The sequence below is a fragment of the Zosterops lateralis genome, assembly GCF_965231275.1.
Source record: "Zosterops lateralis genome assembly, chromosome: Z".
Lineage (NCBI taxonomy): Eukaryota > Metazoa > Chordata > Aves > Passeriformes > Zosteropidae > Zosterops > Zosterops lateralis.
Window position 1 is genome coordinate 79,554,708 of NC_139800.1, and position 17,338 is coordinate 79,572,045.

Here is a 17,338-nt window from a genome sequence, read left to right on the forward strand (position 1 = left end):
AATGAGGTAAAGGGAGGTGCCTCTGGGAGAGTTCGTGCTGTGGAACAGAATGATGGAAACAAGGAAATTACAAGTTGTTCAGTTAGATAAACAGCACCATGGCAAGAGGGATTGATGAAGAAAGGAGAGAACATGTAAAACAGAGCCTTGGGAGGATACAGGTAGAGGATGGATATTCACAAGGGGCAACAGAGACTGATAAAATGAGATAGGTGAGTACAGTGATACAGAGGGACTGGTGGGCATGAAGTAGGTGATGAAGGGGGGGATATTTAATACTTCCAGGGAAATGCCCCTGTGAGTAAAATGAAGTCAGCCATAGTCACAAAATGCCATCAGCCTTAGATAAATTAGTAAGCATGGAGCCCATGAAAAAATGTTTTAGTGCTTCATAATCACTTTTTCTCATTATTTCTGTTCCTGAAGACTGCCTGAAGCTCTCACTATGAACAGATGAAGAGAAGAAGCACCTCTCTTATGAGGAAAGGCTGAGACAAACTGGGATTGTCAAAACTGGAAAAGAGAAGCTTCGGGGTGACCTAATGTGGCCTTCTGGTACCTGAAAGAAATTTAAAAGAAAGATGGAGAGAGACTATTTGCAAGGGCCTGGATTAACAGGACAAAGGGGATTGGCTTCAAATCAAAAGCGGGTGGGTTTAGATTGGATATTAGGAAGAAATTCTCCCCTGTGATGGTGGTGAGGCCCTGCGACAGGTTGCCCAGGGAAGCTGTGGCTGCCCCAGCAGTGCAAGTGCCCAAGGCTGGGCTGGATGGGGCTGGGAGCAACCTGGGATAGTGGAAGATGCCCCTACCCAATGGCAGGGGGATGGATCAAAATAGCTTTTAAGATCTCTTCCAAGATCTCTTTGCCCTGTTAAGGCAAACCAGACTCCCCACTTCTCCCCAAGAGCCGGGAGCCTCAGCACCGTCCACCAGCCCGTGTGGCATTGACCTCCCAACCCGCTCTAGACACAAACCAGGGCCGCAACGCAGCCTGGTTTTATCTTCTCCCCCTGGGGCCGCCCAGGCCTGCACTGCCCCATCCCCTGGCGTTTCCAGCACGGCTCTGTTTGGGCTCGGGGCGGTATTTTCTCTGCTGAGCGGTCAGTGGTGTTTCCCCTGCCCCCAGAGCCCGGAGCCCGCCCGCTCCCCTCAGCCCCGCGCCTGCGCCCTGCGGCCGGGCCCGCCTGCGCTGGGGCCGGGCGGGGAGAGCGCCCCGGGGCCCGCCGGGCTCTGCGGGAAAACAGCGGGAAAACAGCGGGAAAACAGCGGGCACAAGCCGCCCCCCAGAGCCCCCGGGATGCGGCTTGGCTGCCGCGGCAGCCCCCCCGCCCGCGGGCTCGGCAGGGCCAGGGAAGCAGCGGCGGCGTGAGGCGGCGGATGGGCGGAGCGGGAGGAGCCGCCGCGATGGCTCAGGAGAAGATGGAGCTGGACCTGGAGCTGCCGCCGGGGAGCGCCGCGGGCCCGGGCGAGGGCGGCGGCCTGAGGCGGTCCAACAGCGCCCCGCTCATCCACGGGCTCAGGTGAGGGGCCCAGGGGATGCTCCAGGGAAAAGTGGATTTCCTCAGCGCTGTCCCGGCCTGGGAGGGGTTTAGGGAATATATCGGGAGCCCGGGGAGATGGGGATTGGGTTTTGCTTTGTTTTTCAGCGAGGTCTGCCGTGTTTCTGCGGAGAAACGCCGCCCGCAGCCTCAGAGTTGTGTGGCTGTTGTTACACAGCGAGTAAAAATCGCGGTGGTTTCTGTGATGGGCCAGCTCTGGGCAGGATAAATCATTGCTCTGTGTGTGGTCACTGCAGTAAATGCTCTCGGCACAATCCCGCGAGTTTGGTCAGGGAGGTAATTTCACGGGACCTTGACGTAAGTTTTGCGTTTAGTGTAGAGCGGTGTGTCAGGTGGGCAGGAATTTTCCTGGGTGCTAATTTCTGTAGTGTGCATTTCTGGGAGAAATACAGTGTGCCGTGCTTGGATGTGGCCACCAGCAGGTCAGTTTGCAGGAGGGTTGGGTGTTTGGCAGGACAGAAAGTGGCAGTGGCAGGCAGGGGGCAGGTGAAAGTTTCAGACAGGTAGAGTTTCTTGTACAGTTCTGTTTGGGCAAGTTTATAACCCAAAGGGCTGTTTCATGTCTCCTCTGGGCTGTTGAGAAGTTGGGAGATGCTCCATCTGCTGCATGGTGTGGTTTCCATCCAGCTGTGAGGTGGTCCTTGTCCTTCCTGGTGGATTGATTATTTTTTTTTCCCTTTATTTTTCTGTAAGGAACTGGATATCAAGTGGTGAACAAATCTCACATACCTCTTTTACCAAAATGGTTAACAATGTCTGACAGTCCAGATGAAATACTAATTCTTGCCTATTCCATCATGATTTGATGTTAAGTGAATGTAATTTTGATTCTTTTACATATTCACAATGAAACAACTCCCATTTTACATTTCGATGCAGTGTGGATGAGTTGTGTATGGCAGCTCTCCCCTGGGAGGTTTCTGAGCAGGTAAACTAATCAAAGATGTTTTTGTAATACCAGCCTTTTGTAAATTGGAAATTGTAAGACCATTGACTCTTAAAAAAAAAAAATCCAAACAAATTATTTAGTTCAGGCTTTGGGCAGATAGAAGCCTGAGTTCTTGCCTTGGCACTGTGCATACACTATGAGTGAGGTGTTCATACAAATAAAACTGAAATGCTGTTCAACTAGTCCGAGGTGGTAGCAGTGGTTTGCCTGTTAGTTTGGAATTTTCCACCAGAATACTGTTTTTGCAAGATTGCAGCTCTTGGCAAGAGACTTCAGTTTTTCCCAGAATGGCTTTGTTGGGTAAACTGAAACAAAAGCTCTTGCTCTCACACAGCTTGCTTTTTCTCCTCTGCCTCCTGTTTTGACTTCTTCATTTTTTTAGTAAGGAACTTGGAAAATGTGTTGCTGTAGATCTAGAGAGCAGTTGTAAGTGGAATATTTTAGATCATAAAAGTTACCTTTCACAGAACTTTTGACTCTAAAAAAAAAATATTTTAATGGGAACTGTAGTTCTGTGTGAAAAGTAATTCTGAGATCTGACCAGGTCTGGTGTTTTTTTCAAGGGAGATTAAAGATAGCATTATTTGAAGGTCTTTTTTCCTCTCCCTCTCTGTTAGTTAGCACTGAATATTGGACACAGGCTGTGGTAACGTGGGACAGGATTGTTCCAACCTGTTTTCTTGACTCAGCCCCTGGATTTCAGGATCTGCTGTTTGTCTTGTGCTTGCATGCCAGCCAGCACGCTTACACTGAAAAGGATTGTGGCTGTTGGCCTCTGCCAAAGCTCATCTCCAAACATCATGTCATGGATCCCTTCAATTTCTCCCCTTCCACCTCTGTCAGATGGCAGCTGTTTGATCTCTGGTGGGTGTCAGCTGAGTGAAACTTCTTGGAAAATTGTAAACTGTGTCTGGTCCTATGTACTTGACATTTTGGAGAAGGAGAAAATACAGTGCTTATGCCAATTGCTGTTGGCTTTTATTTCATACTATAAGCTTTATTTGTTTTTTTTTATTTACAGCTACATAAAAGCTGTCTAAAAATTATGTGTCTTAACTGATATGTTTTGAACCAGAGGGTTCTGACAGTGGTGTGTCATCAAAGTGCAGTAGGATTGTCAGTTCTCACAGCAAGGCACTGCTGCTGGTCAGGTTAGTTTTAAAGAAATTGTATTTGTGGGGGTCTTTTGTTCGTCCCAAGTTAGCAGCAGAAACAAAAAGATATGATGTGAATTCTTGTAATTTGAATCTAATTACAGCCTTTCATTTGGATTTGTTCACCTGTGCAGTTCCTCATTCATTTCTGGGCATGAGGATTATAGGGTTGTGGCTCAAATTTTTTTTTCTAGCAACCATAAAATTTAGTTTATTTCTGCAGCCGCATTCATTAAATGCTGATCGTTGGCTGTTGAAACACTGGTGATGACATGACCAGTAAAACTTGCTTTAGGAATCAATAGAACTAAAATTGCCTTGAGAAATAAGTTCATTTTGTGTCAGATAAATAATCCTGTACCATTTCAATGGATATGTTGCTGTGGGGGGCGTTAAAAACTGGGTTTGCTGCAAGTTTAATTTAACCTTTCCTGGGAAAATGCTCAGAAGATATTAAATGTAGTGATAAAATTTATCAAGATGGTGTATTTTTAAATTCTGATTTACCTGTGGTATCAGAGCTGTTTTCAGCCACTGCTTACAAGCCATTAATACATTTGTTCTGTTGAATGACATTTGGAGCAACATACAAGCAGCAGCCATTCCAAACATGACAAATCCCCGCAGTCTAAACAATTCTTCAGTCATTCTGAAGACACAAAATGATTAATTGGAATCATTAATTGAAGCAGCCGGGAATCAGAGGATGAATGAGTCGATTTGCACTCTCCACCAACCAGCTGAAAGAATTCTTACCTACCTGTCTCTGGAGTGCTTTGTCTCAACAGGAGAGCTGTCACAGCGTTTGGAACTGAGCTGGTTATGAAGAGGTTTGTGGGGCTTTTTGCCGTGGAGGAAACGGGTTTTGCATTTGACTGTTGTTTCTTTCCGCAGCGACAACTCCCAGGTGTTCCAGGGCAGCGTCCTGCGCACCCGCAGGAACAGCACCACCGTCATGAACCGGCACAGCCTGGTAAGGAAACTCCCACAGCAGCCCCGGCAGGGGCAGAGCTCTGCAAACAGCAATAAACAAAGTTACTCTGCAGCCTGTGAAACTGACACCACGCTGTTTTCAGAATCAAGGCTCCGGACTGTGGCATTAATGTGCTGTAGCTGTAATGAAATGTTGCTTGTAGATCATTTGGCCTGGAGAATGCTTGTGTTTCATTGTTTAACGTTGTGTTTCATTGTTTCATGTCGTAACTTTGCTTATAAAATAGATGTTCCAAGGGAAAGGTAGGTTGCTAAGAAAACTAACTGTATAACTGTGCTGTTAACAGTAATCAATGTCTTAAATGATTTCTGATGCTTAAGGAAAAAAGCGCAGACAAATACTTCAGCAAAGTCTGTGTCTGTAACAGAATCAGAATAGTTATGTGTAAGAAAGATTGGTGGAAAAGCTTTTCTCCTGCTGGGATGAAAAAACTGAAGGAAAGTGTTATGGTGAAGATTTCTTAATCAAGTCTCTTTCTTCATACTTTTAGGGCAGCAGCTTAGTGTAAATCTGTTTGTGCTTGTGGTCAGGCAAGAGGAGAAAAAAAAACAAAGACAAAAGCTCATTTTATTGTGTTTACTCCTGAAGATCCTCAGTTGTTGGGCTAAAAAGATGCTAATTCAGGGTGCCTTGCCCAGAACTTTTGCTGGGAAGCAGGAGCTAATTCACTGATGGGCTGCTCTTCTCCCTGTCCCTCATAAATGTTGCAACCTTCTGGACTTAATCAGTGTTTCCATCTTCATGGGATGATGTTCCTAACCCTTCCCCTCACACTAATGTTACTAAAAAGTGTTCTTCTTCTTCACTCCCAGCTGACCAGTGCTGACAAAATACATGAAATTTTACTCTTACACTAAAAATCAAGTTCCCCACTGACTGCTAGATCTTGTCTGCTTTGATATGCCCCTTTGGGTTATGGTTCTGTTGAATATGGCAGGGAGGGTGGAATTGGAAAGGATCTTAGAGATTCTCGTCCTTCCGTGGTCTTAAACCGGGATCATCCACATAGAAATGATTTTGTGATAAAATTAAATTTTCAGCATCAAGGACCCTAAGCAACCTTCTCTGGTATTCTTCCTAGAGCAAAGAAGTACATTTAGTTTTGTGATGTTAGAGATACAGTAAGGAGCTAGATCACAATTACTTTTGTAAATTAAATTTCACATAAGAAGGTGATAAAGTGTATTTCAAAACACACTTCTTTGTATTTAAGAAAACTAATCCAAGTTTTACTGCAGTGTAAACTGTAAGAGGGTCAAAGGACTGAGTAAGCAACTGAAACTTCTTTATTACAAGTACAGCTTAAATTTTATGTTTTGTTAAACTTTACGGGAAAAAAAGTTGATTAGTTGAAGAGTTCGTCTAAAGTTGAAGAGTTTTTGTCTAATCTGTGTGGGAGGGGAACAGCAGGAGTTGCTAAAATCTCTGGAAACTGAAGGTCATGCACCATCAGCTCCATCTTCAGTGCTGTCCCAGTTGCTCAGCTGAATTCCACAATCTGTTTTTGGAGTAGCTTCTCCAAGTCTCAGACTTCAGCTGGTTTATAATGATCACTGCAGGGGCAGTGGTGCCATTTGGGCTGGGGCTTCATCTGCAGTTTTTTGACACTGCGTGTAATTGCCAAGGAAGGGTTAACTGGGCTCAGTATCTGCAGCTCTTTTCTTCCAGGAGATACCAGTGAGTAAATGTTTTGGTGGGGTTTTCTTCTTTGTTTTGCACGGTTGGGGTTTTTGTTTTGTTGCTTAAGCAGAGCAGTTGAGTCTGTGGTTAGATGTTTAGGTGGTATTTCAGCAGAAGTTGATGTTAATTTTTTTCTAATTTTATATTTTTTAAGCCGCACAAGCGGCAGAGCTGGCAGGAGGCAGAGGGCACTGCAGGGCAGGGCAGAGGCACTGGGGCAGCCCCTGCTCACCTGGGCAGTGGCTCCTGCCAGCCTGGCACTGCTGAGACATTTCCTGCCCTGGAACACAGTGTCTGACACCCTGGAGGAGAGGGGGAAGGTGATTCTCTTCCCTGTCACAGTCTAATAGTTTGTAATGTTTTTATTAAGCTTTTTGCTCTCTTTAAACATTGGGGATTTGAGTGCCATAATTTTAATAAATGGGTTTAGTTTAGCAAGTATCCTTTGGAAATGGCAGAGGTTTCTTTTCACAAGATTTAAATCAAAGGATGCAAAGAGCAAAAGTGAATTTTACACACTGACAAAGCAAAGATGATGACTTGTTGGAAACATGGTGTAGGATCCTCAGAGCTGTGTTAGTGCATCAGGCCCTGCAGAGGAATGCTTAATTGTATCTTTATATTTTTTGTTTTATACTGCAAACCATTGCTTTTGTACATATTCTATAAATGCTAAACCTTAAAGTATGTGGATCACAGTCATAAAATTAGAATATAATGAGTGGAACAAATGCATTTCTACTGTGGAATGACAGACTGAATAGGCAGGAATGCACTATTGTCCAAATCCTTTTCTCTGTGTGAGAATCAAGGTCAGCTCAAGGTCTGCATTGGCTGGTACAGCTTGGAGGAATTTTTATGAGGTGCACAGGATTTTTGGGAACCCAGTATAATGGTAAAGCTGACCTGAACTGGACTTTAAAAGTAGCAAATCAAGATATTATAGCTGTTTAGTATTATGTATTACAATCACTAAATTCTGGCACAAATGTTAGTGTGAGCCTGACAGGCTGAATTCTTTTGTGAGAAGTAGGGTGTGATGTCTTCATGTTTGTTTTTCCAGAAGGAGGGTTCTGGATTTATGAAGCATTAACAGTCTGTGTTAACTTACCCTGTCAGGCAGCAAAATCCTTGTATTCTCCGTGGCACTGATTAGAAGATGGTGCAGGAACAGTTAACTGAATGTTTTTTAGTTCTCCACCTTCAGCATGATGAGGAGCTCTAGTAATGTTTTGTGAAGCAGATGAAGCCTTATAATGAATGAACCATAAAAACACCTATAATAACGCAAGCCTTACTCTCTGAACACATCCATTTAGAAAAGACACCTCGTTTTTTGGAAGGATTGTCATCTTGAAGAGAAGTTAAAGCTCTATTCAAGGCTTTGGTTTAGAATTTTTGTTCCCTGAATGGCTGTGATGTAAATCAACTGAGGGTTGACAATGTGAGGGATGGGAAGTATATGAAAGAAAATTATATTTTGAGAAAATAATCACTTTAAATTACTCGGTTTTGGGTGTGCAGTTTTAGATCACAGCATTCCAGTGTGATCCTGATGCAAAACTGTCAGCATTAACAGAAGGCCATTTTTAGTCACGTCTTGTCTGATTTCACCCAAATTGGTGAAGGCCTTGAGAAACCATAAAGAAAGTGTTTAACTCTTTGTTAGCCTTCTAATAGCTGATTTTTTTCACCTGTCAGAGGACTCATTTATAGGCAGACAACAATCCAGGAACCTCTTTGTACAATGCATTGTTTTGGCTTTGTATTTTTAAAGGATCTATTGGGGAACTTCGTGGTTTACTTAAATGAAAATAAATATTCTGAATCGCATAAAGGGAAATATTTATGCCAACATATATAGTGGGGGTGACAGTGTGCTGGTGAAAAGCAGTTCCATTCTGTGGGGAAAGCTGTCAGTTCTGGTTGCCTGGAAATGGAGTGGAGGCCAGGCTGATGCCAGTTAGCATCTGTGAGCTTACAAAGCAGTGTAATGTGGAGATACATATTAACATGTTCTAGTAAGTAAGTTATGTAGGTTATGTGTGTATACACTGAGAATGTTATAAGTGATGTGGGGTTTTTCTTAAGTTGGGTTGTTTTTAGTTTGGGGCAATACTACTTTACTAACATTTCTGTGGCACCTTTCCCTCCCTTGTGCTGTCCTTTCAATCGTGTGTGACTTTGTTTTGCAGTTTGTCCCATCGTCCCCCATCCGTATTCCCAGCAGCCGCCTTCATCAAATCAAACAAGTAAGCACAGATTCTTCTAAATGGGTTTTTTATAGGTGGCTGGGGTTTTTTTGCAGTCAATGTTTAATGTCCTTCAACTGCCTGTAGATTTTATTTTCAAACAGTCTGCCCAGTTCCACGTTTCATGAAGCAAAATGCATCTTACAGCGAGGAGAAGACTTGAGCAGAGAGAGGATTCTTAAAATTGACATTTTAGAAAGGAAACCTTTAATGTAAACCCTTAGGGTAAAGTTTCACCAAGTTTTTGGCAGCAGTGCCAGCATAAATATTCGAGGCCAATAACAAGCTGTTCCTTAACTTGCGTTGGCACAAGGCTTTTGTGCAGCCAGAAAATGAGCAGGATAAGGAAACACTCTGGCTGAAAAATAGTCTGTACTCTTCTGGCTGGGCTATTTTTCATCTGTATAATTTTCTTATCCAGCTCCCTGTACTTGTGCTGTCACAGCACGAAGGGAGGGGGAAGGGCAGCAGAGCAAACACTGGGGAAGGGGGGGTGGTGTGGGGAATATCTGAGCAGGCTCAAATAGCTCTGCTCCCAGCCAGCACACTGCAGGCTGGAGGCTCCAGCTTTAAAATCAACAAGCTCAAGCTCTTCTGTGTCCTTCATTTTATATCTCCACTTTTTGACAGTAGAGCGGTTATAAAATTGGCTTGGAGATTATATTTTTTTAAAAAAAATTCTTTTTTAGCCGGCTAGTTTTCAATGGATAGGCTTGATTTTTACAGGGTCAAAAGTTAAGAAAACAATTTAATGCTTTAGGCAGCATTTTTAGGGTATGGTGCCTGGGAGGTAGAAGGCACTTCTGCTTCCTACCTCAGTTATTTAAGGTAGTTGCACAGTAATCCTGAAGAAAATAACAGCTTTCTTTCATTATGTAAATAATTTACTGGCTTAAATAGACTCTGAAACACTCAGGTCAGCTGTACAGGTCTTTTTATTAATATAAAAAAGCTTAGGATTAATATGTAAATATCATAGAATCATAAATTAGTTTGGGTTGAAAGGCACCTTTAAAGGTCATCTGGTCCAGCCCTCCTGCAGTGAGCAGGGAGTTAAAAGGCAAAATATGCTAAGAGCAAAGGAATGGACTATTGTGGCTCTGCTCTATTACCTGAAGTAAAATTTGATAATTCAATCTTCTGGAAAATACTTCTACATTCATATTTGTATCATCCATTTATTAAAGCAAACAGTATAATTTTCTATATTGTGTTTGAGCATTAGATTCACTAGTTGGAATTAATTCCATGTCCTATATACTCACTGAGAGCCTGTGTGATTCACTTCTGATCTCTTTCAAATCTGAGCAAATTATACAGGTTAGACTCTTCCTACTTATGATGAGGATTGTGAAGATATTTAGTTGACCTTTTACTCTTGAATTAGGGAACCCACTCATTCACTGAACAAACTGGCTATCATTCAGTTAATTTTAAGGAATGGTATCTGCCTGAGAGGAAATTGAATCATATTTGTACTTGGTGTTAATGTTCAGTTTAATTTTATATATTTGATCCATTTTGATAATATTTTATGGAGGTTTTTTTAGGAAAAAAAAAAACCTCACTGACTCCTGAATTCATTGTGTGCAAATTCATTGTATTGCAAATGAGATGCTGACAAGTGTCTAGTTAGTCACTAATCCAGAGTAAGGTAAGAATCCAGCCATGTTTTTGGGGTTTATCTGCACTAGTGTCCCCTTTGTAAAATGATGTTACTCAGGGCTGAATAAAGACGCTCTGGCGTGTGGAGAATTTCTGGTTCATAGTATCGTTATTCAGTTTTGTAGCTACCTCTTGGTTAGTAATGAAAATAAAGCTGCTTGGGAAACAACCAGCTCACGTAAGCACTTCTTACATGATGCTACATCTCTTTCTCATCCTCTCCTCCTCACTCCTTTCCCTGGATGAGAACTCGAAGTTACTGTTGCTTAACCGAGTTGAAATAAATTTTCCACATGCCAAAGTGAAGTGAAACCACAGCTTTTCTGATTTGCTGGGACAAAGTGGAATTTGTGGGTTTTTTTGGGTTTGTTTTTTTTTTTTTTTTTACCTTGCTTCTTCATGTGCTAATCTTTTAGGAAGAAGGAATGAATTTGCTGAACAGAGAAACAGTTCATGAAAGGTGAGCACTAAGGCAGAGCAGAACAGTCACTGCAGCTGTCTGTGGGCCTGGGACAATACATTTCTTTTCTTCTTTATAGAGAAGTGCAAGTAGCAATGCAGATGAGCCACTCATGGGAGGAGAGCTTGAGCCTGGTAATGCATTCATGCTTTAATTTGTGTTTCTGTCATCAATATCAGGACACTAGAGACCCTCTCATGTCAACATTTCCTTTGATAGTTTGACCTGCAGTTAAGTTGTTAGTGTAGCACTGCTTTTGATCAGCAATTTTGCATACTAACAAGGCATAGAATTATCAGTTGTTCAAGGTACATGTGGGTTCCTTGGGCTGCTGTGTCAAAAGGAAATTGCATGGATGTTCAATTTTCAAATTTTATTCAAATTTTCTTACATGTTCTGATAATTCTCCATGTAATATTTAAGGCTTGTTTGTTTGTTTGTTTTCATTAAACATAAGCTCATAAATGTCTACCTAAAAATTGTTGATATGATGGAGGATAACTTTGGGATTTCACACCAATCAGTCCTTTTCTTGTTAAGGTACCTGCTCATAAGATTAATTATATGTGCTGTTTACAGAGTGACAATGATTTTGAAAAATCACTATCACCAAAGCAAGTAGACTTTGTTCCAGTTTCTCCAGCTCCTTCACCTACTCGAGGAATAGGAAAGGTGAGCAAAATGTGGTTTTATCTTAAGTAGAGTTAAATAAATTCAACCAAATTAGTAGCAAAAGATAAGGCCACCTGCTCCTTTCTACCTCAGCTGCAAATAGGAAACTAGAGAGTAAATAAAACCCTCTAAAACCCAAAACCAGAAAATACCAGCTGCTCATCTCGTGGATGTGAATTTCTGTGGAGTGTTCAGCTGTTAGGCTGTGGTTAATAAAAACCAAATAAGTCTGTTTAACCAGAGTACAGTGAAATAAATCTGCATGAAAATGGAATCTGTCCAATTTTAAGGGGCTTTTTTCTCAGTAGCAAAAACTGATGTCTCAGTAAACCCAGTGACTGGTTGCTGAATTTGATACTGAGTTGTTTATTTCCCTGCAGTTAAGCGTCAATTGTTACCACACGGGAGTGATACAGTATTTATAACATAAACTTTTTTCCTCCCAGCAATGTTTCTCACCATCTTTGCAAAGTCTGGTGAGCAGCAGTGGGTTGCCTCCAAGTCCCAGCCCAAGTCCAACAAGGAGATTTTCAAGGTAAGTCACCAGATCATGTCAGTGATAGAAAACAGATGTAGCTTGTTTGTAGTAGGCATTTGAAATGGCAGAATTAGTTGTATCCATAATTGATTTCTGAGCACAAGCACAACTTCATATACTGATACAGACTTTAGATTTTACAGTGTTGTAAAACATTTGTCAAAATCCTCATATCATAGCACTGGGAAATGGGCTGCATTGTGGCATCTGTCTTGCCACTGTAGTCTCTATATTGCTCTCATTCACATCTTTAGTAATTGAGTTCTGAGGGAAAGAAAACACAAACAGATTTAGGGCTTGTTACTCCTTTGAGGGATGTGGGCATACAATTAAATTTTACCAGGCCCTCACAGTTCAGCCTGTCAACTGAGATGTAGTCAGTGCCTGGATGAGACTTTTATACTCCCCCAGTTGCGAAATAATGTAATTAAACATTTCCTGCTCAGTTCTGTGCTTCCTGGCCTATCTTCAGAGAAAAAAAAAAAAAAAAAAAAAAAAAAAAAAAAAAAAAAGGGCTTGTTTTGGATAAGCTGTTTTACTGCCTATTTTCTTAGTGATTTCTACCCAGTACTTTGTTTTCTAAATATCTCTTGATTCTTTTATCAATCTTTCTCTTTTAATGGTGGTCTCAGTGCAGCGTTTGTATTCTTTTAGCAGGAGAAGCCAGAGCCCAATTAACTGCATTCGACCAAGTGTTCTTGGATCAATCAAAAGAAAAGGTACAGTATTTAGGTTTGGCAAATACAGTGGGACAACTTGTTAGTTATATAATAATTCATATAGCTTCCTTCATAATTCTGTCCAAATTCTGATACTTCAAAAAGCAACTAGAAATAGAACATGTATGAAACAGACAAATCATTAAATTAGATTTTACTATACCATAAAGCTTTTAATTTCATAAAGCTAATAATAGTTTCGTTCTAATTCCTCCCCATTGCTGTGGACATATAGATGTGATAAAAAATCTGATGTAACCTGCTTAACAAAACAATAAATACAACTACTGGTATATTTAACTTAAACAGAAAGCTTTGAAATTCTTGGTTACTGAAGCACACAGGTACTTACATTTCAAATAACCCTTCAAAACCCAAAGCTGATGCACAGGCTTGGTAGGCACCTTACAGCTTTTTTAGAAAATATTTCTCTGTCTTTTTGCATTTTTCTTCAAGTTTAATTTCTGGAAATTTTATTGCACCTATTTTTATATCTTCAAGCTTCACCTTTATTACAGAACACCTCTGTCTCTGGGACAACTTTTAAAACACTTTCATCTAAGTTCTGTCATAGTCTATTTAAGCATATATCTATCCTTTTCTCTTGTAGAGTGTTTGGAAATCAGTCAATAGAAAGGTTTTATGATAATCCTGGGGCTTCTTCCTTTTCCTTATTTCCAGCTTCTCTGCTCTGGTGGAGCTGGTCAGTGAACTGATAGCTGGATAAATTGAAACAAAAGGATTATTTCTTCACTACTGAAGAATAAATATCTGATACCTAAGCCTTAGTTAATTATTCACTAAACTGCACTGAAACTTGGACAAAATGGTTCCGGGAAACAGAAAGTCTTTAAAATTCCAGCATCTAAATTCTATGTTCTACATATGAAATATTGGAAGTTTGAACCTCTGCTCTGTTCGCTCTGTAGAAGTACATTGAAAGTGGATTTTAGTTTAAGTGAGTTGTAATTTTTATTGGTATCTCTTCCCAAAGGTGTGACAGAGATGGAAGATCACCCAAAAAGATTATTCCAAGGATCCACCAACATGCTAACCCCCGAGGCTGCACATCAGGTGGACCTTGGGGCATGGTAAATGTTTATTATCCCTTTCAGCAGAAGCATTACAAATTTTTTTTTCCTAGCAGTGATAATGCTTGAAGGGTCTTTTTGCTTGTTTTTCTCTGTTTTTAATAGAGATCTCATAATGTTACAAGCACTGAAATTATCACAGTAAACAGACAGCAATATTCCCTGCAATTCTGCAGACTCTAGGCCTGACTGAGGTGTTGAGCATGTTTAGGAAGAGATACCTCATGGATGATGGCTTTTGGAGTCTGATTCAAATTGCAATCAAATGTGAACACTGATCTTTTTTGAGTGAATAGGGTTATTCTTCTTTTCCCTTGTTCTTAGTCACAGAGGAACATGAGTCTGTCTGATCCTCCCTGGAGGGTCAGAGGAGCAGGGAGGAGATAAAAAAGTACTTTGTTGAAAATTGTAGTGATTGGTAATGGCAAGGGATTTCGATCTAGTGTTTTAGTCAAAAGGTTAATTATATATAGAGTGTGCTCACACAGCTGTCAAGGGTTGTTCAAAGTATTTCTGTCTTTTTGCCTCTCAGCTGATGTACAAGTCATGCAGAAGCTTTGAGTGGCAATAGCAAAATAGATGTTTTAAAGGTACTTTAAAATCATATGGTTTTTTGCACACCCTGTTTACAGTGGGGATAGCAGTGTGGGTTCAATTGCTGCCTCTTGGTGTAGGAGATGGTAATTTAAAAAAAATCACTTTGCTGCTATTGCTGATGATAGATCAGCTGTACTTATGAATTTGTGTCATGTGAAATACATTGTACAATGGAGGATGGATAGTTTATCAGTGTCTCTCTTGGCAAAAAGGCCTCTGGCTGTTGTGCTGGCCCAGGGCTTTGAGGATGGAGCAAAGCTGGCAGTGGATTGTTAGGTCTGGAACTTCTGATCTGTGCCCCATTTTTGGCTGAGCAAAGGAGCAAATGGGCCGAGTGTCCTGTGTGGGTCTGGAAGTGACTGTGTGTGTAGCTGCAGGTGTATTTCAGATCAGAGGGCTTGTTGCTCCTTCAGAGATGCACCTGTGTGTTTAGAGTGGCTTTGTGATGATTGGGGCTGGTTTGGGGCACTTCCCTGGGCCAGCCCCTCGTTTCTCATGCCCCGGTGTCGCTGTGCTTTCAGTCTGTCCTCACACGCCCTGGATGACAACAGGAGCAGTGCAGGCTCCTCCTGTGACTCCCCAGCTGAAGTTGGCACCAGCACAGACTCTCCAGTGTCACTCTCTGACTCCAGATCCCCATTTTTGCCCGTGGATCTCATGGCCAAGTTACCAATGAACTGAGAGCAGGAATCTGCCGATGGACACCGGGATATTGCCCAGACTTTCTGTTGTGTGTAACCCATTCTGTTCCTCATAGGAACTTCCAGCAATGTCATTGCTTCTAGAAAACTTCCAGAATAGTTCCTTGAGGAGGAATTCACCTTTCTAGTGATTTGTATGACGTTTACTACGATACAGAAGCATTTGGGCTGCAGACACGCCGGGTGCTCACGTCAGTCAGCAGGCTGCTGGTTTGCAGTGGTTGTGATCTCCTTGGCATGAGTTACACACACTGCACACGTCCTGCTTCTGGAGGATTTGGCTTGCCTGTGTCCTCCCTGCCTGTGGAGGAGCAGAAAACTCACATTTGTCCTCAGCCTAAAACCAATGAAACAGCTTACTAATTGTTTCTATTCCCAGAGTGTTAGATATTTATATTTTTTTCTTCTTCTTCATATGAAATACGGAGAATATTGCAGGGAGGAAATTGATTATTATTAATATTACTGTGTTCTGTTATTGATTGGCTCTTAATCAATTCTGTGTTCCAGTGGATGTCAGAAAAGAACAAATTGGTGAATTGTCAAATTTATATGTTGGATTTTGTTCATGATCATGACTGCTGTTGTGACTAAATCTAAATTAGGTGCGGAACATTATTCTGGGTTTTTGTATCTGGCATTTCTTTCTCTTTCTTCCCCATTTAGATGATGTATAGGAGTGGTAGATGCTCTGTTAAATGTCTTTTAATAGGAAAAATAGTGACAATACATTAAATCCTGAAATTTTAGTATTTAGTACTTCAGAAATGCATTATTTTAAGTCAGTATTTGTCATCATATATGACAGGTACGGTGAGGAATCTTAAATGCCTTTTAACAGCCTGAGGCCATAAAATATATTTAATATGTATTTAATTTCCTGATGTTGCTTCCTCAAACAGTGACATCAAGTCATTTCTGCTGTTGAAAACTTCAGATGCTGATTGGAAGCCTGGAATCTGGTAATCTGAGATGCTTGAAAAGTCAGTGTGTTGAGGCACATCCTGATCTCAACTCTGAAATTCCCCAGCGAGGAGGAAGAATTTGCAGACCCCCCCGCTCTGGACAGCTGTCTGGGATTTTGCAGTGACACCCTCATTGGGGTTGTGCAGCTGAGCTCCCCCAGCTGAGTCCCTCTTTGTACATGTCTGTGCATCTGTGCTGTGTGGTTTCAAACCTTCTCTCCAGAGAGGTTAAGAATGAAGCAAAACGTTTAATTTTTAAATGCTAAGCCTTTGTAGCGTGCCATAAAGTGAGAAAAGTGTGGAAACTTCCTCAAGTAAGAGAAGAACCTGCCCTGAACTCTGCTGTGGAAGATTCACATGGATGAAGCTTTGACTGACAGCAGCCATCAAAACGAGAAAGGGATGACTGGGAGTGCAAAGACCTGGCGACCCAAGGGCCAGTGACCCATTTCTGTGTGTCCTTATTGTAGAGAGGAAATAGAATGTATTTAATAGTCTGACTGTTCTAGTTAAGATACGACATGGTTTACTTCTGGTATCATTCCTCTTAAATTATTGTGATAATCACCCTCCTGGTTGCAGTCCCTCCCCAAGTCCAGCTGCCCTTTGTCCCTGAGCAGATGCACACGGGAGTGCCGGGCTCTGTTTGCTCTCTCTGCTGAGGCAAAGTTTGGCTTTGCAGTTTCAGGTTTGTGCCAAAGAGTTGCTGTGCATTCACTCTTCTGTGGTGAGAGCAAGACTCTTTTATTTTTATTTTTTATTTTATTTTTATTTTACATCTTGCTTATTTCTTAAGAATGAACCTCCTGGTGTCTCTTCCAGTCTCTGTTAGAAGACACATCAGTATAGGGGGGTTTAATAGCTGAGTGTGGGTCAACTTGTCTCTTTTCTGTTGGATATTTATGCTATTTTTCAAATAAGTGCCAATAAATGGAAAAATAAATGTGTTTTGCTGTTTCTGCACTTTTTTAGATAACCATGTTCTTGTTTCCTTATGGGATTAAATGCTTTCTTTTAAAATCAGAATATCTGTTGTAATTTGCTTCCACCCAGTCTAGTTAACAGGCAAGTAGATATTAAAATCTGCAGCAGAGTTACCGTGTTTCCCCTGTGCAATACTGTCTCGCAGGTCTGTGACAACTCTAGGAATAAAGAAGAATAAACCCAAACATTTTTGAATACAAGTTATGTGTGTCCCTAGTTTGTACCTAGAGGAAGTCGTGCTGAAATAGTTTGGAAGACAGAAGCTTCTGCTGGCTGGTGGGAAGCACTGAAGGTCTTAACTCTTGGGAAGCAGTGGGGAGTCTTTGTGGTTTGCTTTAATAGGCCAATTAATAAT

The 17,338-nt window shown here is 41.4% G+C and overlaps 1 protein-coding gene across 3 annotated transcripts; it reads left to right on the forward strand.

Annotated features, from left to right (window-relative positions):
• Nucleotides 1-1,380: 1,380 nt before the first annotated feature.
• LOC310923158 (P2R1A-PPP2R2A-interacting phosphatase regulator 1) lies at nt 1,381-17,157 on the forward strand (the record flags this gene model as incomplete). 3 transcript variants are annotated; one of them, XM_083884303.1, is made up of 11 exons in its annotated part: nt 1,381-1,523; nt 4,560-4,638; nt 8,535-8,591; nt 10,673-10,716; nt 10,796-10,850; nt 11,296-11,388; nt 11,835-11,923; nt 12,581-12,645; nt 13,640-13,736; nt 14,855-15,063; nt 15,937-17,157. In XM_083884303.1, the coding sequence occupies 10 exons, from the start codon at nt 1,381-1,383 to the stop codon at nt 15,012-15,014; spliced, it is 882 nt and encodes a 293-aa protein (XP_083740429.1). In that variant the 3' UTR covers nt 15,015-15,063; nt 15,937-17,157. The 3 variants fall into 3 exon arrangements, with proteins under 3 accessions (XP_083740429.1, XP_083740428.1, XP_083740430.1); XM_083884302.1 differs by having other exon boundaries at nt 14,855-17,157; XM_083884304.1 differs by having other exon boundaries at nt 1,408-1,523; nt 12,584-12,645; nt 14,855-17,157.
• Nucleotides 17,158-17,338: the final 181 nt, after the last annotated feature.